We start from the raw sequence: 24243 nt of genomic DNA on the forward strand, positions 1-24243 counted from the left end.
TAGGGTTTATCTGACAAAATTCTTATGATACACACTGTGTTAGATTTTGTACGTAGTATGCAGCAGCAACTACTTACCTTTTGATAACTGTGAGGTACAGACAGCTGTGTTGTTATGATTGTACTGAAAGAATGCGGACACAAATAGTATCTGCAGTATTTGTTAACCTGTGATTCTTATTTCTTTTTGACCGGTGTATCACAGGGTCAGTGAAAAGGTGAAGGGACCTTTGATTCAAGTCCATTTACAAGATGTTATGTTCTTCAGACCTTGTTCTGTAATGATTAGAGGCCTTAGGGTAAGCAGATTATGCTTATGATTGTAAAGGTCAGATTTTATAATCCCTTTCATTCTCCATCCTTTTTGTCAGGACATTTAATAGAATAAGATCTCTTGCAGAGAAGGAAGAATGTTTCAGTAATTATCACAAAATATACAATTTTGTAAACCTATACTGTGGGAAAACGAGAGTGATGGAGATTCACAATCAGTTTATCTTCATGATAAGAATTAGCATGAAACCTCTATGTTAAGCCTGAGGCCAGTGGAATCACTTTATTCCATATTTGTTAGTGCTATATATGTATTTAAGTAAGTTTAAACATGGGAGTGGCGAGGGGTGTTTCATGACCTTATAGGTGATTACAGTTTATAGCCAAATTATCTCCTGAATTACATTAACTTAAATCAATGCCTTATAGATGAACAGACTGTTCCATAAAACCTTGGCAGATAAAGCATTAATAAGTGTCAGAGCTGACTTGGTCAATCGAATGATTTGCTGACGCTTCTTTTTACCACAAGTCTGCACTTTCAAGTTTAGTGCCAAAGGTTCACTATATATAGCTGAAGACAGCAAATAGATGGTCTCTTTTTGTGCAGATTTCTAACTAGCTGCCTGCTTCATAAAATCCTTGCAGGGGCAGCTTTTTCAGGCAGGAAACTAAAAACATGGTGAAGTTACAGTTACCCAATCCTGGCCTGGAGGACAGGATACCTTCCCACACAGAACTCGAGGTCCTTGAGAAAGAAGAGGCAGACTCCAGACCAAAATGGGACAACAAGGCTCAGTATATGTTGACCTGCGTAGGGTTTTGTGTGGGCTTAGGAAACGTGTGGCGGTTTCCGTATCTCTGCCAGAGCCATGGAGGAGGTATGTCTTTAATATATCTTAATTAACACCATCTATAACTAGGTTCAATCTCTTTCAAGAACAAATAATAGAATACTTTGGTTAGTACCAGTCAGTTCTTGTAGAGACAGTGATGGTCATCTCTAGAAGACTGATGGAGAAGGTTATTTTGCAGGTTATGAGATCATGTTGCTGACAGGAGAAAAAGGACTGTTTTTATTGTGGGACGCAATCAGTTTTATGCTGTCATGTAAGCGGTATGTTTTCTTAATTTAAAACTGATGCTACTTTACATATATACATACTTACATACATATATAATGTATATTTTAAAATATTAATAATCTACTTGGCAGTATAATTCTGATCAGGACCCCAAAAGATTTTTTCATAATAGGGTTTTCAATGTTTTTTGACTGATCTATTTATCGGCTGTAGTGTCAGTATACATGTAATTTATGATAAAAGGAGTAACAGCATGAAAGTAGTTAACTAATTACTTTAGCTGTCATATTATTAAGTCATTTATAATCCAAATATACACTAATTACCACATAACTTACTGTGACACCTTAGGGTTCAGTTCAGGACTGAGTGAACATTATAAAAGATTTGCACCAGGAGCTTGTCATGCCTTCATCAGTTTTCTGAACGTCTATTCTGCTCGCCATCTACTTGCATTTCATTCCAGGATATGCATAAAAAGTCTTTGTTCCTTTGAGGTGTTTGATTCCGAAGGAAAACTTGTGGCTTACATTAAATGTACAAAGAGAAATGTTTGAAAATCGTTCTTCCTAGTTAGAGTGGGGACCAAGGAGGGCTCTGTGGGGAGTTACTGGCACTTTAACTACACGTTATTCAGTTGACTCACTTGAAAGAGAAGATGCTTTTAATTCTAAGATTTTTCTTCCATGGGCTGGCTTTTAGGGTTTGCAGTGCAAACTGGAGGTCATGTGCAGCACTACCTGCTCTTGTAACAAAAAAATTACAAGTCAGACAAGAAAAGTCATAACCTCCATTCTATGTATGACAATTTCCATTTGAAAAAGTGAATGGATATCTCCAAAATTCATGGCACTTGTTGGCTTTTCAGGTTCTTCTACTTATCCTTAGAAAGTAAACACCCTGTTTCCCCATACTGATTTACAGGCACTCTCCTGCTTTTCCACCTAGCTTTCCTTTCAATCTTGTTCTGGCAGAATGAAATGCAGCTGAAAAAATGAACATCCAGCAAACACAAATAACTTGGTATACCTCATGACTGTCTGACTAATGTCACTGAAGAGATATGCATTGCTCCTGTGTGTATATCACAATATACACTATGTTCTAGTTCATCAATTTCTTTCTCATTATCCAGTGGCTTGTCCCTGCTTCTGAACACTAACACAGTTATCTCCTGCTTCTTGCATCCCTAGGACTCTCAGATTTTAGGCAGAAGTTGTGAGGCAGCACACAGCAAGGAAATGACATAGCTGGCTCCAGGATTAGAGTTACTGTACAGATATTTGTCCATGTAGCTGCTTTCCCTATCAATTCTTCTGCAGAACTCCAAAAGCAGTGACTTATTATCAAAACATAACGGTGGACATCAATGCCATCTCATGGCTTCTTAGAAAGGACTCCTTATCTTCATCACACTTAAGGATGGAGAGCTGTTGTGCAATCCCTTCTCCCTCCCTGCTGCACAGTGCTCCTCAGTTTCTTCTGCTGGGTCTAAATCCACCTCACCTCCTGCCACCACTGATGTCCTCTCATTACAATTCCTGTTCTTCAACTTCTCCCTTCAATCAGGAAAATAAAAAGCTCTTTGCTGCCTTGTGAAAGAATGGCTTTGAATTAGAACATGTGGCTACCAGTATTGTGAAAACAGATCTTGAAGTTCTTTTTGAAGATATTTTGGTGTTGAGATGCCTTCTATCTAGTGAGATTTTCTGGTTCCTGCATCTCTAATTCCTATTCAGCTGCGTTCACAGCTCCCCATAGGTGCACGTAGTCAGTGCAGCTTGGCATCATACCCGATTGCACAAACAATCTCAGTCTTGCTTCATCTACTTCCAGTTGGAAATCCATATTTCCTAGACATTTATACAAATTTTGCCATAGTCTTTGCCACTCAGCATACTGGTCAAGAAGATTAACGCATTGCTCTGGTGCCTTGGGGGTCAGCAGCAGGCAGTATGTGAGAGAAAGCAGGAAGAGAAGAAAGAATGGGGAGATGGACATACAGGCAGCGGGACCATGTTTAAAAGCTGTAAAATACATCATTACCACAGGCAAACTAGATTTCCATATACACACAGTATAAAAGCTACAGTGTTTGCCTCAGTGTTTTCACTAGCATAATGAGATTGAAACTTCCTCCCAGGTGATAGCTCTCTCTGACATTACACATAGCTTTTGTTTAACCTTTATTGAGCAACATGTCATTTAATCAAATGTTAAACATTTTAGTTTCATCCCTGATGAGTATTATTAAAAAAAAAAAAAGAAAGAAAAAAAAAGGTATATTTAATATTTAAACCACCAATTATAAAAAAAAAAAAAGTCTAAGTCTACAGCTTGCATATGCCTCCAGTAAACTTTGCCACTGCATAAAGGAGAACATTTTTATCTCCATGCATGACATGCTGAATGAAATGACGACAAAAACATCAGAGTCAATGCAGGATAGCTTCCTCACTCTGTATTCCCTTTATGTGAAAGCAATAATATATATTTTTTTCAATTTTAATTTAGAAAATCTTAGATTACACTTAAGCAAAAAATGTGTAATAGCTATGCAGATCTTCAAATACAACGGGTTCTGAAATACAGTACTAAAGCAAGATTAGAATGTTGTATCTCAGCTGTAAGGTCTTCCAACTGGAGAGATTACTCATTATTTATATACATTTCTACAGGGTTCATTGTAATTATTAGATAGGTTACTATAAGAAAGGCATCCTTTCTCCTTTCTGTGGCTGTGCAAAGGTCATGGAGTCCCTTTATCTGATTGCTCTTCAAAGATGTGTCATGCTTAAAGACTTCTTTTATGACATCCTAATAAAAGTACCTCTAAGTATCCTGAGACCTCAGGAAAGCCCTTGAGGTTTATGGAGCACTTGTGGCATGTCCTCTTACCACAGAAGACGGCTTAATTTTAAGAGATTTGGAGCAATAGATCATGCTGTGCATTTGGAGAGTTATTGTGTAGGGACAGTGCTACTCCTGGATCTCATTATCTTGAAGAGTGAAGCTTGATGTCTACCCAGACTGCTAGAGTTTTGTGAGAGGAGGTGCACTTTGCAGTTAAGACCTGCAAAAATGGCTCAACCATGGAAAAATGGAGCCCGAAACAGAACATCAGTCAGACTGCTTTCTACTTAAAAGTGAAAAGTTGATGCTTTTTTTGTTGTTCGCTTGATTTCAAAAGAAAATGCTTCTAATTCTTCATGGTGAATGACATTTCTTAACCATCTTTGTTCCTAATGGAGATGCATCCCTCTTCTTCATCAGGCCACTGTAAGATCTTTTAGAGACTTGATTAGAAATTCTCTCCCTGATCTTGTTGCATAAGAAAATAAACAGCCTTTATAGTCCTTGTAACCATACCTAATGGAGTTCAAGAATCGTTTGGACAACACTCTTAGATATACGGTTTAACTCCCAGGTTATCCTGTGTGGAGTCAGGAGTTGGACTTAAAGATCCTTTCGGGTCCCTTCCAGCCCAGGATATTCTGTGATTCTGTGAGCCATTGCTGAGGAAGACCTTTACCAGAGAGAAATGAGATTGCTATACAGCAGAGGCCTATCCAGCATCCAAAATGGGAGACAAAAATGAAAGGTCAAGATAGAACATACTTACAAACTTTGTAGGGTCAGGTTGCAGACTCTCAGGAAGAGTCTTGGGCTTCTGGATTAAAACTGACAGAATGCTCTGAAACTCAAATTGCTGATACAAACACGGTCACCTTGCCCTTGTCCCATCTTACTGTCATGAGAGTTTCTGGCCAGAGTGAGAGTTCTGGGAGAGCAACCATGTGCCAGCCTGATACAAGATAGGAGAACATGGCATGTTTCCACCTGCTTCAATCTCCGTGCACTGATAACTAAATTTATCTATGTGAAAAGCCAGAGGCTTTGCGAGTGGATGTTGTCCCACAGACACTCCCATACAGGAGGAAAGCCACCACCAGGGTGTACAGGGATGGATCACAACAGTGAGAGGGCACTTATCACATACACTGCAAAAGTCCTGCAATCTGTGAAAGCAAGAGTAAAATAGCTGGGAGAAGTATTACTTACAGGAATAGGGTGGAGTACCAGCAGAGTACAAGCCCTTTGATGCCAAATCTGTGTGCATTGAGTGTCTGATCAGATGAAGAAAGGCCCTTAAGGGCTCACCAGATCATGTTCCAGCACAGCTAAGCAGGTCCTTGCAGACAAAATGGGTCAGACAGTGAAGTACATTAAGCCTTTTGCATCATTACCAAAGGCTTTAGGTAGTACATGTAGTTCTATTTCCTCAGTTCTAGGGCAGAAGCTAGACCACCATCCTCCATTCCCTTCTGGCATTACAAAATGTCTGCTTTCCTCTGAGATGAGAGAGAACCAGTCAGAGGCTCCTACATCTAACAGGTAGCTGCACCCCACTAATGCAAGGATCTTGTTGCAAGGAATTCACGGTCTCTGGGAAAGGGAAGGGATGCTGAGATATGCAAAGTGGGGAAGAAAAATGGGATACTGTCCTCCTTGGTGACGATGTCCATGTAATCCATCTCCCAAGGTAATATACTGACACAAAAGAAACAGAAGAAGAATCAGTAGAGTTGAAAGTTCAACAAACTTCTCTACAAATAGCAATTCATATTGAATCCTTCAGTTTTTCACTAACAAAAATTATGCCATGAGTCATATTCTTCTGGATCTCCTTTGAAACCTCTCCACTTTGTCAGTCTATATTTTTACAGTGATAGTCAGTTTTTAATGCATGCAAGATGAGACACGTTGATTTTGAAGTATTTTAGATTTTTAGTTTAGTATTAGATATTTAGTTTAGTATTTTAGATATTTAGTTTAGTATTTTAGTTGTTTCTGTGGTGCTAAATGAAATGCTCTAAATAAGTCTGGGAATATCATGTCTATAAAATCCCTTTTGCAACTAGATTCAAAACATGTATTTTTAGTGTATCAGTGGTTAGTCATTCAGATGTGTAGCCTGTGTGTTTTCGAAGTGCTCAGCATTTTGAATAGAGTTTTATGAGTTTAAATGTCAGTACCAATAGTGATTAGCAAATATTTAAAATGTCAGTGAAGGACAGGTGAGTAGCTAGAATTACTTGAGTTCCATAGGAGTGGAAGCAAAAAAAAAAAAAAAAAAAAAGCAATAAAACACAGCTGGCTGATTTCAGTATAATAGTGACTGCTTGAAACAACAGTCTTGTTTTTAGCAGACTTCATTAAAGCCCACAGAAAAATAAGAATTTGCAGTATGGATCGTTTCTAAAACTCTGGTGTATATGACATTATGAAGATACCCAATGAAACAGATGAGAACACACTTCCAAACATTAAACTGCCTTGAATTCAAAACTACAGTTTCCATTGTTCAAATTTCCTCTGTCACTTTCTATCTGATTTTCTTTGCATATATGGGGAAAAAGTCAGCAAGTACCCAGTGACAGTTCACAGTGTTTTGCATTTTTTAATATACTTACGTTATTTGCTGTATAATTAGGAAGATGAAGATGTGATGACTGATAACCACAATTTTAATACGTCACAGTCTTCAAGCATTTGACTCTGCTCTTTTGTATTCTGGTGTGGTGTCGTATGTTTTCTCCAAGTCTGAGGAAGATAATAAAGAAACAAAATAAGGAAAAAATGAATTGAAAATATTTGTCCTATACTGACCAGCCTTGTGATACGTAACAAGATTTGAACCCTGAACTTCAGACCTCTCCTACCAAAAAATAAAAACTGTTTAACTCAGCTGTCAGGAAGAGTTACTGGCCATTTTATGGAGACAGCCTTACTGAGACTGGCACCCAGCCCCAGGCTCCTGACTAATCTTTCCAGGCATCTTGCTTAGTTCATTCAACTACTTCATATAATTTGTATGATTCACAATTATAAAACTATAAACTTTCAAAGAAAAAAAAAATGGAAGTTGTGCCAGGAAAGAAATAATATGTCTTCCATTGCCAATCCAAAGGTAGCTCCTTTGGAATTTAACCTTGGGACTGTATAATAATGGTTTATGTTTGCCACTTGGGAAAAATAAGAATTCCTACCTGAAACGTAATGAAGTTTCCTGTATGGTCAATCAGTCAAAAGCATTGTTTAGAAATTGGAGGAGGGTTTCCACAAGTATACCTGCAATTCAGCCACTGTTTGAAAAGCCAGCAGAACTGAAGTTTGTACTTTATTGTAGTATTTCACTGACAGGAAACATTTTTTCTTATCCATTACAGGAGCCTTCATGATCCCTTTCCTGATTTTGTTGATTCTGGAGGGTATCCCCCTGCTTCATCTTGAGTTTGCCATTGGTCAAAGGCTGAGGAAAGGCAGTGTGGGAGTCTGGAGTTCCATCCACCCTACCCTGAAAGGCGTTGGTAAGTCTGAAGAGGATATTAAAGAACACATGAGAAAGTACTTGTCTCTGAACTGATAACCTTAAGAGCACAACTTCAGAATTTTACTGTGGTGTGACATAAAAGATGCCAAGATCTGTTACTTACCCTTTCTCACTAGCTCTCCATTGATAGGTCAGACTAATCATGATAAAGCACTATGAAAATTTTGTGTCCATATTCCCAGATACTGTGAGTCCAGTTAAAACCTTTCCATAATTTGACACCAATTTCAGGCTTCAGAGATATTACCATTTGCTATGACAATTTACTGTTTTTACCAGTAGGACAGTCAAGTGTGCCAAAAATTTGTTTTGCAATTCTTCGATGGATAGCTAATAGTTAAATCTTCCTAAGATTGGTCTGTCAGACTCCAACTACATGTAAGGTTACTTTCTTACGTCTGAGAGAAGTACCACACTCAGAGTCATGGAGACAGCATTTTGCAGACTACGCTTCTTCACATCTGTATTAAACTCCTGTGCATTCAAATACTCCATCTAACAATGCAGTAAAAGCTGCTTTATGCAGCTGTGTGGATGACTGAGTGCTGGCACAGGCTGCCCAGAGAGGCCCCGTAGTCTCCCACCCTGCAGATCTCCAAAAGTCACCTGGGCATGGTCCTGGGCAGCCTGCTCTTGGTGTCCCTGCTGGAGCAGGGGTTGGAGCAGGTGACTTCCAGAGGCCCCTGCCAACCTCAGCCGTTCTGTGAGCCTGTGATCACCAGACACCTGAAAGTGAAGAAACGCAGCCAGTTAAGATTGCTGATGGCATCAAATGTGTCTGTAAATCAGTTACAAAAGATATTACTTGTGGAATTTTTCAAGCTTCTTCAGAGCCCAAGAGCCCTCAGGACCTAATCATTAGCATTTAGTCTCTGCCAGAGAAGTCACCAGAGGTTACTCGGGAGCAAGTGGAGGAGGAGAAATACTGGCTCAAATCTCACAGCTTTCCACATACTGTGCCTCCTGACTGCCATAATCCCCTGCAAGAAACACACACCTTTGCAATGACATTGTGGAAGGGGAAGACCATCTGGGTCACATTTAGGCAAAATCCCAAGTTAGTTGAACTTTACATATACCCAGCACCCTGAACTCCCTAAATATGAGAGGGCAAGACTGTGAACAGGATTGTGTAGTGCCTGTAAGGAGTTAACCCACCCATAAAGTTGGCTCCTACATGGGCATCGGCTTCACTCCCAGCGTAGTTTTATGTGGCATATCTATGTTGGAATAACCTGTCCAGCCGTTAGGTAACAAATTCACAGTGATAAAGACTACATCCAAAAGAAATGGTGGAAAATAGAAGGGAAAAGCTATAAACCATGGAATTAGAACAGTGAGGAGGGTAGAAAATTGCTGAGGACCAACAACATAAGGCTCCTACCATGATGCACACCTGTGCCCAGAGATGGGACTTGAGCCCAGTTTCCCCATTTAGTGACAGTGCTCCACTCTGTGCACTGCAAAAGAGTGTTGATTCTGGCCTTAGAGTTCCTTCCTTGAAGCATTAACTTCATTTATTGGCATGTTTTGGAGAAGTGAAGGAGTAAAAGTATGTTTCTTTGTATTGACAGTCTGAAGACAGGAATTATTTTCACGTCCTTGAAATCAAATTTGTTGTAGCTGCTTTAGTATTCTTATATCTGGTTGGACTGATCTTTGTTTGTTTTAATTATTATTTTCTCTCTCTCTCTCTCTCTCTCTTTTTTTTTTTTTTTTTTCTATTTACTATGTTTTTATATGTCTTAATTAAAGAGTGATGAAATTTATATTGTATTCTGATTTATTTATTTTTTTCCCCAGGCATAGCAGCAATGTTTGTATCTTTCCTAGTGGGTTTATATTACAATACTATCATTGCCTGGGTAATGTGGTACTTCTTCAACTCCTTCCAAGAGCCCCTGCCTTGGAGCAGCTGTCCTGTCACTGCCAACAGAACAGGTATATTTTATGAAACACTGTATTTTGTTGCATAACACATTTCTTTATTTCTAGCAACTAGAATAATAGGAACTCTTTCTGTAAGACAACAGTAAGACAAACTAATTTCTTCAGGAATATTGTGCTATTTTAGTATTTATGTTTTTTAAAAATGCATTCTCTATAAAGTACGATCAATATTTAATCTTTGAGGCAAAAATGGACTTTTTAATATGAAACTTCTGAGCTGAAGCCATTGGAACAATTTTGACAGATATGTTTACATAAAGAATATTCACAAAACAGAAGTCTAGCATAAACATTAATGTTTTCCTGATTTAGACAATGTTTCTTCATAACTAACATATGCCAGCCTGAGTGACCCATTGTCTAATAGCACTTCCATGTTTCTTATGCGAGTCATCAGCGCTAGTGATAAAGATTCATGTTTCCTCACATAAGTCTTTCAACCAGGAGTAAAATGGATAATGTGCTATATATATTGGTTTAAAATGGTGCTGAGAATTTCACAGCTATCTGGGAGTCTTGAGTCTTGGAAGTATCTGCATATCGTAGTCAGGTTCCAGCATTCCTGTCCAGTTGAGCGGAAAATAATGGAAATTATTTATAAATATGTGGGAGGGAATGTAAAGCTTTTGGCTATACAAGTATATGTCTGGCAGATGCCAGACACTGCCTTTCATCCACACAGTGGCAATAAACTCCAGTCCCTGTTTGCTCCCTCCCACCTCTTCTCCAACAGCCCTTTAATTGCGTATTGAAAAGAAAAAGAAAAACTGCACAAAAGTGTATAGAACAGGTTGTTCCCATGGCTCAGGGAGCGGCTCTTGGGAGCCATGCTCCTCTCCTCCCAGCATCTGGACAGCAACACTTCACGTAAGGGCAGGCCAGGGCAGAATACTGCATGGGTCAGCGCCTTGCAGGCAGCTGAGAATTCAACCTAAGGCGACAAGACCTTGAACGATGCCCCACAAAACAGGAAGGCGAAGAAAGTATTGCTGATCAGAGCAAGGAGGTGAAGAGTCGTCCGACTGTGGGAGGCTGTGAGCAGGAGCATGGGCTCCACCAGGCAGGACACAACAGGGTGTGTATGAAAAGCCCAATGCTGTTTTCTTTGGTTTTGTTTTTGTTTGAGATGAGGTGGGAAGAGTGCACAACCATTGAAAAACATCTGCCTAGCTACTTTTCCTCTACTTAAAAAAAAAATAATCCATTCAATAGACATGTATGTGGAAAAAAACTCAGAAGTCCTCTCCACATTCTCCTTGGCCCAAGAGGATTCTAACTTTTTTGTAGGAAAAAAGAGAATTTGTACAGAAAGAAGAGTCTATGAGTGAGCCTCAAATAATTTATCTGCTTTATCTGAATTAATAGAAATAACAATATCATCTGTTTCCCTGTTAAAAATATTTTTTAGGAATGTTGTTTAACATGTTCTCATTTTCTCATTAACTCATTTTTTTTTTCTGTGAAACCAGCCTCTAGGGATCTGAAATCTGACAAGAACAAAATCACTAGCATTATGTAATATAATTTTGAACACCTGTGTTTATTTTTTAACTTTTTTTTTCTTTTTTTCAAGCAAATAGAATAAATATAGAATGACAATTGTTTCGTGTTTACAGGTTACATAGAAGAGTGTGCCAAGAGCTCCCCTGTGGATTATTTCTGGTACAGAGAAACATTAAACACTTCCACTTCTATTGCGGATTCAGGCAGTATACAGTGGTGGCTTTTGCTATGTTTGACATGCGCATGGGGCGTACTGTACGTGTGCACAATCAGAGGCATTGAAACAACAGGAAAGGTACTCTACTTTGTTTTATACAAAACAGATGGTATGCTGCTGTGATTCCTTATTCGTACAGACCTAATCATGCTGTAGAAACTGCCTATTTCTTGGGTGAAAGCGTGTCTAAAACTTCAGGTGTCATCACCGGGAATGATTTTTGGAGAAGGAAGCTGAATGAAATGGAATTTGATTTGGTGTAATTTGGTTTGATTTATGTGCACGTTGCTGTGAGCAGGTCAGCTTCCTTGTCCTTACAGATCTTAGCAGAACACTCTTTAATTATTTATATCCTCACATTAACACGGGATCAAGGTACTTGTCTTTCTGCTATTACTATTCTCTTCAAAACATACATATACGATTTACTTGGGTTTGTGCTAGCCCTTAATACTCTCTGCACAAGTAACCAATGTTCTGCTGTCCAGAGATGCCCTAAGATCCCATCCTTGCGTTGGCAGCATCAACCAGATATCAGGGTGTAGATTATTTTCCATGTTGCTTTTGAATGATCTAAGTTGAATTTCGGCAATGACAATTTGTCTTAAGTAGAGCACTATGACTGTAAAAGTATTGTCAAAATATACTCACATGCTATTTCTCCTGAGCATAGTTTTCTGTAGTATGTTGATTGCAACTCATTTGAAACTTGCCATTATTGTTTGTTAATCACCACTCCTTGTTCATTCCCCTCACTTCTTCCCTTTGGTGCTATATTTATTGAAGTGCTTCATTGTATTTAACTGTTGTATCTACATGCTCCTTGTGCAGGCTGTGTACGTAACATCAACTCTCCCGTACCTTGTGCTCACCATTTTTCTAATCCGTGGCTTGACACTGAAGGGATCAGTCAATGGGATTGTGTATCTCTTCACTCCCAATGTAAGTCACAGCCCGTCCCTTACTGAAACATGATGTAGCTCTCTCTGTAATTAGTATCTGAGTAAAAATGAATCCTCTCAGGGGTGTTTTTCTAACTATCCCTCAGACTTCTTTAAAACCTTGATTCTGACAGGTGAATCTTTCTTCACATTGGATATAAAATGCACAGATGTACAAATACTTTCTCCCAACCATCAGTATCTGTTATAAAAGATACAAGGATCATTGCAGAGGGATGCAAGGAAGTTATTTTAAGGGAGCTTGCTTTCTTTTCCTGGGGTGCTGTGTATTCTAGCTATGGACGGTTATGGTCTCTAACTATAGAGCACCTGTCACAGAGCTGGGAAGAGAACCCACCTAGTCAATATGGCTATATAAAAGACCTAGGAGAATGGTGTAACTATACAAGAGTTTTTAAGCAAAATTAAACGAATTTTCATCTTCCATGAGCAGACCTCTGAGTGGTCATTGCTAATGCTAAACAACAGAAACCTTTTTCTGGAAACAGGCATGGCAGCTGCCAGCTATGGAAAGTAATTTCTTTATCAATTTTCAAAATACTTGCAGAAAACCTACAGGTTTTCTTTTTGAAAACAATTAAGTTTGCCAAAAGTGCTGAACTTTTGTTTTTAACACTCCTCAAAAATGGTAAGTTCTGCATGACCAATATTCTTCTTTTAATTATTGTTTTAAATTCTTCATAATCAGTGTAAATAGCCATGGTATATAATCTTAAAGCTGTATATCTGATACCTCAGGTTACTGAGCTGGCTAACCCAGTGACGTGGCTGGATGCGGGTGCTCAAGTGTTTTACTCTTTCTCCCTGGCCTTTGGAGGCCTCATTTCATTCTCCAGTTACAACTCTGTTCAGTAAGTATCCAGACGAAAACAAAATCTTTTATGAATATTTCATTCTTTCAAATGAAGCCTGTCCATTCCTGCTCCATCATTAGTCAGTAATTACCTGTGACAGGTACACCATCCCCTCAAACAGGTAAGGCACAGCTCATCTTGCTGATCCTAGCTCTCATAAGCCAAGATCTCAGGTCCCAGTGCTGGCTGGCTTCCTGCAGAAAGATGGCATGGGTCAGGCTGGAAAGAAGGAGCCTGGCTACCTGCCACTAGGAGCTTCCTGAGCAGGGCTGCTCAGCATGTGATGTTGTTATTCGTCTCCACACTGTTGGAGCCGGGTGATGTTACAAGCGTTTCAAAGCAATTAGCAGAGTGTGGCTTAAATCTTTGCTTTAGGGATTGGCAGATATATCTAGACATTTTAAAATTAAAATTCAGTTGCTTCCTTTATGTGTGTGATCAGGCCAGGGAAGAGATGGAGTACCGACTCCCTTCACCCAGGACTGACCCAACAAGCAAATTACCTCCAAAATTTTTGGAACAGTGACCTATCCCTTCAGCATTCTCCTTTTGAAAGATAAACCGTGTGTCATTCCCTTAACCTAATATTATTGACAAATGTCTCCAAATTAAGTTTCAGATATCTAGTTTGGTCCCACTCATAACAAGGAGGAGCTTGAGCATCTCACTTTCTCTAAGAGAAAGAATTATTTTAATCAAGCCTGCCATTGACAATCTCATGTTACAGTGGAAAAACTGACAACAGAGCACAGAAAAAAAAAAAAAAAATCAATTCAATGCCCTCCACCCCTTATAAATCTACTTGCAAAACTATGAATCAGGAAAGGTCACAGTGCCACAAGTCTTTGTTGGCTTTCCCTCAAAGGTGATCATAAAATTATACGTGACAACATCAAATTACTCTGAAGAGTCTTGCCTTGCCCAAGAGAAATACAATATCTAGAGCTTTACAGCCTTCTAATAAAACCATTAACTAATTTCATATTGATTTTTTATCTTCTCTCTCAGATGAAAGTCTTTTTCTGGCTCTGCAGTTTTTCCATCTCAGCACAGATACTTTGGCAAGAAATATCTGCAGCAAAAAAGTCTCTACAAAGCAGTTTAGCTTTCTCAATGGAATAGGCAGCCTGTCTGACCTTGCCAGCATAACCTTCCCATAGTATTTCCAAAGATTGCGGCATTTTGAGCCTTTTTTTTTTTTTTTCCATCAGTCAAACAAAACTGTTCCTAAATAGTCTTGGCTACCACAGCTTCACTGTACCGCAGTTTTATAAAAGCTTTTGTACACTTTTTCCTTTTGAATGAGTTCAAACCCAAATCTTTCACCCCGCAGCAGAATAGCCCAGCTGCTAAGATACAGACTATGCCAACAGGTGTGAGAACACATGCATTCTAGGCACAAAAACAAGACATACTTTTTTTTGCCCCTCCTGTTTTAATCTCCACAAGACTGTGAAAAAAAAAAAAAAAAAAAGAAAAAAAAAAAAGAGGCAATTATTCCTTATTCATAGGATTATTTGAGAAGATTGAAGATTAAAAAAAAAAAAAAAAAAGGAAGAGCATAGCTATTAAATTGCTTCAGGCACCAAGTTTTAATTCACTGAATCTTAACAGCTGTACTTGAATATTGTTAGAGGGCATATTGATGTACCTATGCATCTGCAGACTACTTTTTTGTTAGTCTTGGTAGCAAGCTTTTAGTATTTCTTTTGTGAACGTGCTTGAAATCCATTGTTTCTTCTCTCTGAATTGCAGCAACAACTGTGAGAAAGATGCTGTGATTATCTCAGTGATCAATGGTTTCACATCTGTCTATGCAGCGACTGTCATATACTCCATCATTGGATTCAGAGCCACAGAAAGATACGATGACTGTTTTGACAGGTAAGTGAATGAAAAAGAAAAAAAAAAAAAAGAATATACAGATGTTTGTTTGGCTGAGGCAGTTCTCTTAGTCTGATGATAATGCTTTTGTCGTTTCTGAACAATTACAGCTCCTGACCCACATGGTATCAGACCACCCATTACTCCAGAAAATCAAAATCATCCCACAGGGGGTGAAAATTGTTTGTGCCACCTTATTTCCTACAAAGATGTCACATAAGCAAGCATATTTTACATTATTCTCTGGTGTTTCCAAAAGTAATAGGGGAGGAGGAAGACGTTCCATATTTTAATGTTTGTTTGTTTGTTTTTTCGTAGTTGTTGTTGTTTTCCTGGAACAGTTATTTCAAGTATAACTGCAGTTAATGTGCAATTTCTACCAACATAAAGGCAGGTTCAGTTCATGATATATTGTTTTATTAAAACATGCTAGAATATCTATAGTTTTAGTGTGAAATGAAATAACACAATACTGGACACATCTGGATTATAGTGTGGACACTTCAGCCACTGCTAGTGACTCTGCATACTACATGGAGAAATTACCCAGTCATTAATCTTCTCATTTTAATTCATTTAATGAATTCCTACCACCTACTGGAAAATTGTCTAGAAACTTTACTAAAAATTACAGCAATCACAATAATCTCTACCTGCTGAGCTGATGTATGGCTTGAATGCAATATATGCTGTGTCAGCCTTGTGTTTAGGTTGCCTCCTGTAGAGATTAAATGCTTGGGTGTCACAGAGGTGCCTAATTTTAACAGAGCAGTTCAGACTCCATTCTCAGCTGGGCTGCCAAACCCTGCAGGATCTGGTCTAGTTCCTCCTTACTCAGCTGGGAAAGTCCATGATAAGAAACTGCAGGCACCTTCCGTGTCCCCAGAAGCTTTCCAGTCTGAACTGCTGAGTGTTTCCCTTTGCAGTGCAAATGGGGGCACCCAGCTGCTGCACAGGCCCCCCAAGTGCCCGATCCATTTAGCCGTGGGCTGTGTCTTGAAAGACAGCATTGGGCTCACCTTGGAAAAAGAAAGAAAGAATTGCACTTGCACAAAACTGCTGGACTTTCTGATTTCATAATCCGATCCTGAGCAATAGAAGCATTGCTTCCTTTGAATAAAAGGCATTGTGTTCTTAACAACTTGCGGATCAAAATGAATCCTGATGCTGCTTACAAATAAATAATTTCAAAGTACTTGTATTTCACTTTTACAGAAACATTCTCACCTTGATGAATGCATTTGACTTGCCAGAAGGCAATGTAACCCAAGATAACTTTGAACAAATGCAGCAGTTATGCAACATGACTGATCCAACGATTTTTGCAAGCCTTAAGTTTGAAACCTGTGATCTGAAAACTTTCTTGAATGATGTAAGTTGTACACCCTAGCTCATATCAATACCATTAATACTGTAGAAACTATAACAACATTTTTTTGACTGTTTTTCATCATGAGTGTGGTTTTTTTTTGGTTTGTTTCTACACAGTTTGTTTCTATACTGTTGGAGCCCACTGACTAAAGTTTTCTTAGAATGCCCTTGTACTAAAGAATTACTTCTGTTTATCCCATATAATATCATTTTGCTTTTGAGGAGATAAGCAGTTTAATTCCTCTGATAAGTACTGGCAATATGTCAGAAAAGAACCTGAACACACAAGTGCTCCAGGCTGACCTGCTATTCCTGGCTAAACAGAGGCAGGCGTTTCTCTGCAATTACCTGGTTGCAACTGTGGTGGGAAAGAAAATACAATGAGAAATAAGGGAGAGACTCCCAGAGGGAGGCAAGCCCTGCCCTGATCAGTACAGGTGCGCCACTACACAGGAAGGATGAACCTTGACATGGGGGTTAAAAGAAACGGTACAAGAAGGATTTGTGACTAAATCCATATACCTGGGATATTTTTAAAACATATACATATATATACTTATATATATATATATATATATATATATATATGTTGAAAAGGTGGGGAATTACAGATCAATACAGGTATCTATAAAATCCAGAGGACTGGAAACGTTGGCTCAGCCTCTTCAGACAGGACAGCCCGTTCTGGTACCTCACAAGGCATTACACACAGCAGGGAGCAGATGCACAGCAGATTCAGACTTGCTGCCAAGCTGGCATCCAGAGTCCTGAAATTTTGATTTTATAGGCTAAGCAGTATTGTCACATCTTTTCTATTGCAAGCAACATGAATATATTGAAAAATGAAATCATAACTCAGAGTGTCTTCTGGCACACATGATGTACAAACTACTCTCCTACCACTAATAATTTTTTGTTGTTGTTGTTTATATAACGCTTTGACAGTTTGTCATTGCTACCATTTTCCACCACAGTCTCACTTAGTGGTAGTGCTTTATGGATGGCAGAACTATGCTAGGATAAACAGCCAATCAAGGGTAAAATGGTATCACACAGCTTTTTCATTTTCAGTTCCATGAAATAGGATTTGTATTATAATTACAGTAAATACACTGCTGCATTGGGAGGTCTTTGTGGAAACAAAAAGCATAATTATTGTGATGTGGTGTAGTATACACCAACTCTAGTGAATACAGATGTAAATTTAAAGTCTGTGTGAGTTAGTGAGCCTAATTTTTGGAGCTTCTGAAACCTTCCACAGGGAGTTGAAGGAACTGGATTAGCCTTTATTGTCTTCACTGAAGCTATCACCAAGATGCCTGTCTCACCTTTGTGGTCCATCCTCTTCTTCATCATGCTATTCTGCTTGGGTTTGTCATCTATGTTTGGAAACATGGAAGGTGTGCTTGTACCTTTACAAGATCTTAATGTTATACCCCCTAAATGGCCTAAGGAACTCGTTACAGGTAAGTGCTTTATCAGAGACAAGTGATGTCCACTCCCACCTCTTCAATGAGTAGTTTATATGCTACAAAAGGCAGTATTAATCACGTGGAATAATGGCAAGTTTGTTCTAAAATTCATAGGATCATAGAAGTGTTTGGGTTGGAAGGGACACTAAAGATCATCTTGTTCCAACCCCCTGCCATGGGCGGGGACACCTCCCACCAGACCAGGCTGCCCAAAGCCCCATCCAGCCTGGCCTTGAGCACCTCCAGGGATGGGGCATCCACAGCTTCTCTTGGCAGCCTGTGCCAGTGCCTCACCACCCTCTGAGTGAAGGATTTCCTCCTAACATCTAATCTCCCCTCTTTTAATTTAAAACCATTCCTCTTTGTCCTATCACTATCTGTCTGAGCAACAAATCAGTCACCATCTTTTTATAAGCCCCCTTTAAGTACTGAAAGGCTGCAATGAGACCTATCCGGAGCCTTCTCTTCTCTAGGCTGAACATCCGCAACTCTCTCAGCCTCTTTTCACAGGAGAGGTGTTCCAGCCTTGTGGCCCTCCTCTGGACCCACTCTAACAGCCCCACATCCTTCTTGTGCTGGGGCCCCAGGCCTGGATGCAGCACTACAAGTTGGGGCCTCTCAGGGGCAGAGCAAAGGGGCACAATCCCCTATCTCCCTCCACCTGCTGGCCACCCCTCTGTTGATGCAGCCCAGGATGCAGTTGGGCTGCAAGCATTCACTGTTGGATTGTGTCAAGCTTTTTGTCCACCAGAAACCCCAAGTCCTCTACAGGACTGCTCTCAATGAGTTCTTCTCCCTGTCTGTGCTCATGTCTGGGATTGCCCCAACCCAGGTGCAGCACCTTGCTCTTGGCCTTGTTGAACCTCATTAGGTTCACCTGGGACTACTTCTCAAGCTTGTCCAGGTCCCTCTGGACGGCATCCCTTCCTTCTGTTGCATCAACTACACCACTCATCTTGGTGTCATCTGCAAACTTGCTGAGGCTGCACTTGATCCCACTGTCTATGTCACTGATAAAGATATTAAACAGTACCAGTCCCAGGACAGACTCTTGAGGGAAACCAATCATCATGGGCCTTCACCTGGACATAGAGCCATTGACCACCACTCTCTGTGTGCAGCCATCTAGCCAGTTCCTTATCCACTGACGTGCATTTTCCTCAGGCAAGCTTTCTGCAAGGCAAGGTAGCTCCACAGCAACAACAGAGGCTTCCCTGATTGCCTGAACATGGCTGTGATGCTCTGAGACAAGCAAATCAGTACATCTGAGGAGCTCAGAATCTGCCCAGTTTCACTTGGTTTTGTTTGAATGGTTGGGTTTGGTTTGGTTTTGTTGTTGTTGTAGTTTGTTTGCTTGTGGTTTTTGTTTGTTTGTTTGTTTGTTTTTCTTCTTTCTGTGTCTAAACCTACTGTTTTCTGTTGTTTTGTCTTTCACAGGTCTCATCTGTGCAGGGTCCTACTTGATAGCTTTTATTTTTGTCCTGGCGTCTGGTAATTACTGGCTGAGTTTGTTCGACAGTTTTGCTGGCTCTATTCCTTTGCTAATAATCGCATTTTGTGAGATGTTTTCAGTTGTCTACATTTACGGAATAGACAGGTATGAAAGAAAGTTAAATTTCACTAGAAAATAGCATGTAAATAGAGTGGTTGTCTAGCTGCAATCTTGCTATAACTCAATGCACACTGTTTCTGTTAGAGAAATTTCTAGAATTATGCAACTGTAGTTTAGGGTGGCTTATATGATTTAGGTTTCTAAAATAGATCTCAACAAGAAAAAAAGATGATTTGTTAAGGATTTGATGGGGATTTTTGTTTGTACATGAAAGCTTTCCACTTTTCTGTTAATACGCTGTGACAGATAATGCTCTATAACAGCCAGCTGAAATAAGCACATCCCTAAGGTACGGAAAGAGAATATTAAGCATTACCAAGTAGCCTAGAGTAAAATAATATGAGTGCAAATAATTTATTTTTAAAATAAGCTTTGTTTTATACTTATTTGCAACAATTATATAAATGCCACTATAACTCACTTACAGTGTAAATATGGTGGCATTCACAACAAACCCTCTTCAGAATAATTACATGAAGTATTTAATTAGCAGAAGCACAGTACAAGCACACTGAGCCAAAAGCTTAAAACACAGGTCTGTTCCAGGAATGTTTAAAATGAGTGCTAGATGATGTTGTGCAAAGCAGGCATCCTTCTGCAGGTTGTAGATATCGTTTTACAACAGGATGCAAATCCAAGGCTACGGAGATATGCTCCTCTTGTGTTTAGGACTTTATCTATTTTAGCAGTGAGTAATTCTCCTAACAACTTTTTAGAGATGTAATAAATCCACCTTTTAGAGATGTAATTTCTCCACCTTTCCATTCATAATTAATATGAAAATATTATGGGGACCTTCAACCACCTGTAGCTGCTGCTTGAGTCTGTGCCAGCCCTCTGGCTGTGCAGCTCTTGGCAATGGGGTGACGGACCTCTGGCCCCTGCTCCCATACATACGGTTTGATACCTGAGGAGGTACGAGTCTGTTTAGGTAAATTAGGTGAGCACAGAGAGGACCCTGGTGAAAGAAGGCTTACTTTAATTTAGTAAGGACAGAAAAGTCTCGTTTGATCACTTTTCCTTCCTCTTAAAATCAGAACACTTTACACAGACAAACTAAAACTATTCCCAGGATATAAACATGGGTCTAGGCCGTTGTGGGACTGATTCAGATGGGAGCTTCAATGCCAGCCTTTAATGTCCCACTTTAATGGCCACTACATGTCCCTGCAGATGGTATCTGTATTTCCTGTAGAGTGGTTGGAGGCGGTGGGGCATTTCAGAGGGCTGGCAAAGGGCACCAGCATGGTGGTGGGAAAAGTGAGGACAGGGAGATGCTCTCAGCTTGTCAGGGCTGCCCCAAGGTGGTGTTATCTGCTCCAGAGGAATGTCCATGATCTGCTTCTCAAGATCTGAAGAAGAGTCACTGGTAAAATGGTGGCTCTCCTGGCAGAAGGAGGACTTGCAAGTTATCCATGACAGGAACTGGAACATGGAGCTCCTCTTTCCCCACCTCAACTCCACTGCCACATCCTACCCATTCTCTCCTGCCTCCAAAGTCTTGGGTTGCCCATAGGATGTGGCCCTGCCTTGGCAGGAGCAGTGAAGGGTGCTCTTTCTGCTTCTTCCACAACTGGCAGACAGAGCAGAGCACTCCACACAGAGGGGCAGAGGGCATTTATTCAGGGAAAAGAAGGAACCTCCTCTAGCTCAACATTGCATGGTTGGTGTTCACCACCTTCACAGGGCTGCTGAGAGGTACAGCACAGCATGCTGCTTCCTTGGGGCTTGCCCATGGGACTGCATCAGGTAAAACAACAATAGAAGCCCCAAACTGCCAAACTAATTTTTATTCAGGCACTGTGTGCACGTAGCACTTGTAGGGGTCATAAACTAGATTCAGGACAATATCACTTGCAATGCAGAGTTGGATTCTTCCTGTGGAGACATTTTTGTCCCATTCTTCCATTGTGCACTCTGTGCTTAACCTAAATGACACATTTCTAGGTGTCCTTCATGAAACAAACGTAAAGCTAAATATTACTTCAGTAGTCAGCCTGAAAAAACTGGTAGAAATCCAAATTAAACAAGCATTATTTATAGAATCTAATTTTTAAATTTGCTCCAATTTGCTTCCTCTTAATATTGTGTCAATTCTTTTAATTGATGCAGTTCTGAGATGCTTACAAAAATTCTAAAAAACTGTAACATATTATAGGGAAACTCTGTCTACACTGATTCTTTCTTGCTGGAACTACTTCGTATATAGCTCACAGAATTGTTGAAGAAAGTACATTTCTGGAACTAATTTTCCTGACTTACTTCTGGGAGCTATGAGTTAGAAACTTTTAGCATGGTTACGGCAATATCTGCCTAAATTCACACTGCTGGGGCTTACCTCCTGATGTCATTGCCAGTCCTGACACAGGGACCAAGGCAAAGTCCGAGGAAGCACAGCTAGGTGTCATTTGAACTTTCCTCCTTCTGAGCAGGCAGCCTTTGATCCTTTCCTGTTTTTATGGCTCTGAACTTCCTGTTTTCGTCCCTAGGTTTAACAAGGATATTGAGTTCATGATTGGACACAAGCCCAATATCTTCTGGCAGGTTACCTGGAGAGTTATCAGCCCTCTCATTATGTTAGTTATCTTCTTCTTCTATTTTGTGGTGAAGGTCAATGAAGAACTGCTCTACAGTGTCTGGGATCCTAGCTATGTAAGTATATAAAACCAACTCATTTATTCAGAATTACTGGATATATTCTTCTTTAATTCCAGAGTCATATTAATTTCCCACCTGAAACAGGTTGCAGGTAAAAAAAACTTGTTACAAAACATAAAGCCATAAAAAAAATAACACTTAGAAAAATAAGTCCTGATTTGTACTGCCTACAACTGATACACAGCAACACCTGAGCAGCTTTTCTAAATTGGGTAAAGCCCAAACATTAATCCAGTTGTCAGGTAAAACTGGAACAGGACCACTTAAACAGACATCAGTTCCATGGTAGGGGTTATAGAAGAGCTGGAAATGTCACAACCTTTCTGTGTTGACAAAAGACCAAGTCTGTGAAGGCATTTTGATATTGCATGTGTTTCCATGTGCATTTAAGACCATGGAACTGGAGTAGTGCTGGTTACTCAACGCTAACAGAATAAATTAATATTCTCCTACCCAGATTTCTTCTTCGCTCTTCCAAGTATACTTGCATCATTTGAATTATAATTAGGGTAATAAATTACCTACTTTTCCTTTCCTCCCCTTGAAGAATAATAAGCTATATGTGGTACCAGGGAGGGCATAACAAGACAAAGGAAGGGGATGCATCATTTTCCCCAGGACCTCATCTCTTCTTCCCTGCCTACCTAGCTCTGATTTTTTGCTCTCTAGCCTTATAAAAGTCAGCATTCTTGGGGCAAAGCCAGACATACAACATGTTAAATTTGCGAAGGTCAACTTTTATTTTAATAAGACAGAGACGGAGAGAAAGGAAGATGGGGAAAATGGGGCTGCCTCTCCCTCCTCCACCAGCTCCATTCCTCAAAACCCCAATGGTGCTCCCACACCCTGCTCTCAGCCTGCCTGCCCACGGGCTATTTGGCCACCAAGCCTTGATTCCCCTGCAGCAGTCCCTGCTCCTCACCGTATTTCTTCTCCCCATTGCTTCTAAGAAAAAAAATAAATCCCAAATGGCTAAGACTGCAAAACCTTGAGCTGGAAGCTGCTCTGGAAGCAGCAAATGGCTGTTCCCTGTGTCTAGCTGCTGCTGTGGTTCTGTTTCTGTTCTATTAAAATACTGAACAAGTACATGCTCGTGGGTATATTCTCCACATGGCTTCCTACAGCTTGCTTGTTTGTTCTTTCAGGAAGAGTTCCCGAAAACACAGAAGGTTGGATATCCCAATTGGGTGTATGCTATTATTGTAATACTTGCCGGTGTGCCAAGTTTGGTCATCCCCGCCTTTGCCATCTACAAAGCCATCAGAAATTGCTGTCAGAAGAAAAAGGATCGCACAGGCCTTATAGGCGCCACGTCTGAGACTTCTGTCAATGGAAACTTAAAGAATTCAGCATAAAGCCCTGTAAAAATATGAAAGAACGCCTTGTTAGTGAAGAAAGGAAAAAAGATTTTCTTTAAGAATCCAGAATTAATTTTGTTGCCATAAAGGGTAACTGTGTGCTGTTTCCAGGTAAATATTTGTTCTCTTAACAATGCAATGCTCTGTGAAGAGGTAATAGCTTGGATCCTGGAAGCAAAATGTCTACCTTTGCGAGTGATGGGAGCACCAGGCCAAATCCTTTATCCTGCTTCTGGTTTTGAAGCCAGCTTGTTTGAAACTGTCTTGGAGGTCTCTGTCTGCAGATGCACTGCGCTTGGCAAGCCATAAGTGACTCTTCCATGTCCGATCATTCTGGTTGGGTTACCAATCTGAAGGGTAATTTTATACTGACTTCTCTTGCACCTTAAATTGTTTTTACTTTACATGCCACCGTGTTGCACAAAGCCACCAATATTATATCTCATACAGAAGTTGAAAATATTTAATAAAAAACATTTCTAAGTATGGAAATGAGAGTTTGATTTGTGTATTTTTTATATATATATATATATTATTAATTGCACACAGGCACTCACACACCTACCTTGACATTGTTTTGTGCTTCACATTTCCATGTGATGCAGGAGAGGTAAGTCAGCAGTCCCATTCCTTACGTGGTCTCTGGAGAGA

At 39.9% G+C, this 24243-nt stretch overlaps 1 protein-coding gene across 1 annotated transcript; it reads left to right on the forward strand.

The window, feature by feature from the left end:
* The first annotated feature begins 870 nt into the window (after window positions 1–870).
* On the forward strand, window positions 871–24048 carry SLC6A19 (solute carrier family 6 member 19). The gene is made up of 12 exons (XM_082753259.1): window positions 871–1153; window positions 7588–7728; window positions 9555–9692; window positions 11318–11499; window positions 12253–12363; window positions 13122–13234; window positions 14993–15121; window positions 16337–16493; window positions 17754–17958; window positions 19402–19561; window positions 22066–22228; window positions 23380–24048. Exons 1-12 carry the CDS (start codon window positions 952–954, stop codon window positions 23587–23589), a joined length of 1911 nt encoding a protein of 636 aa, XP_082609385.1. The 5' UTR covers window positions 871–951; the 3' UTR covers window positions 23590–24048.
* Window positions 24049–24243: the final 195 nt, after the last annotated feature.

The sequence above is a fragment of the Aythya marila genome, assembly GCF_965140915.1.
Source record: "Aythya marila genome assembly, chromosome: 2".
Lineage (NCBI taxonomy): Eukaryota > Metazoa > Chordata > Aves > Anseriformes > Anatidae > Aythya > Aythya marila.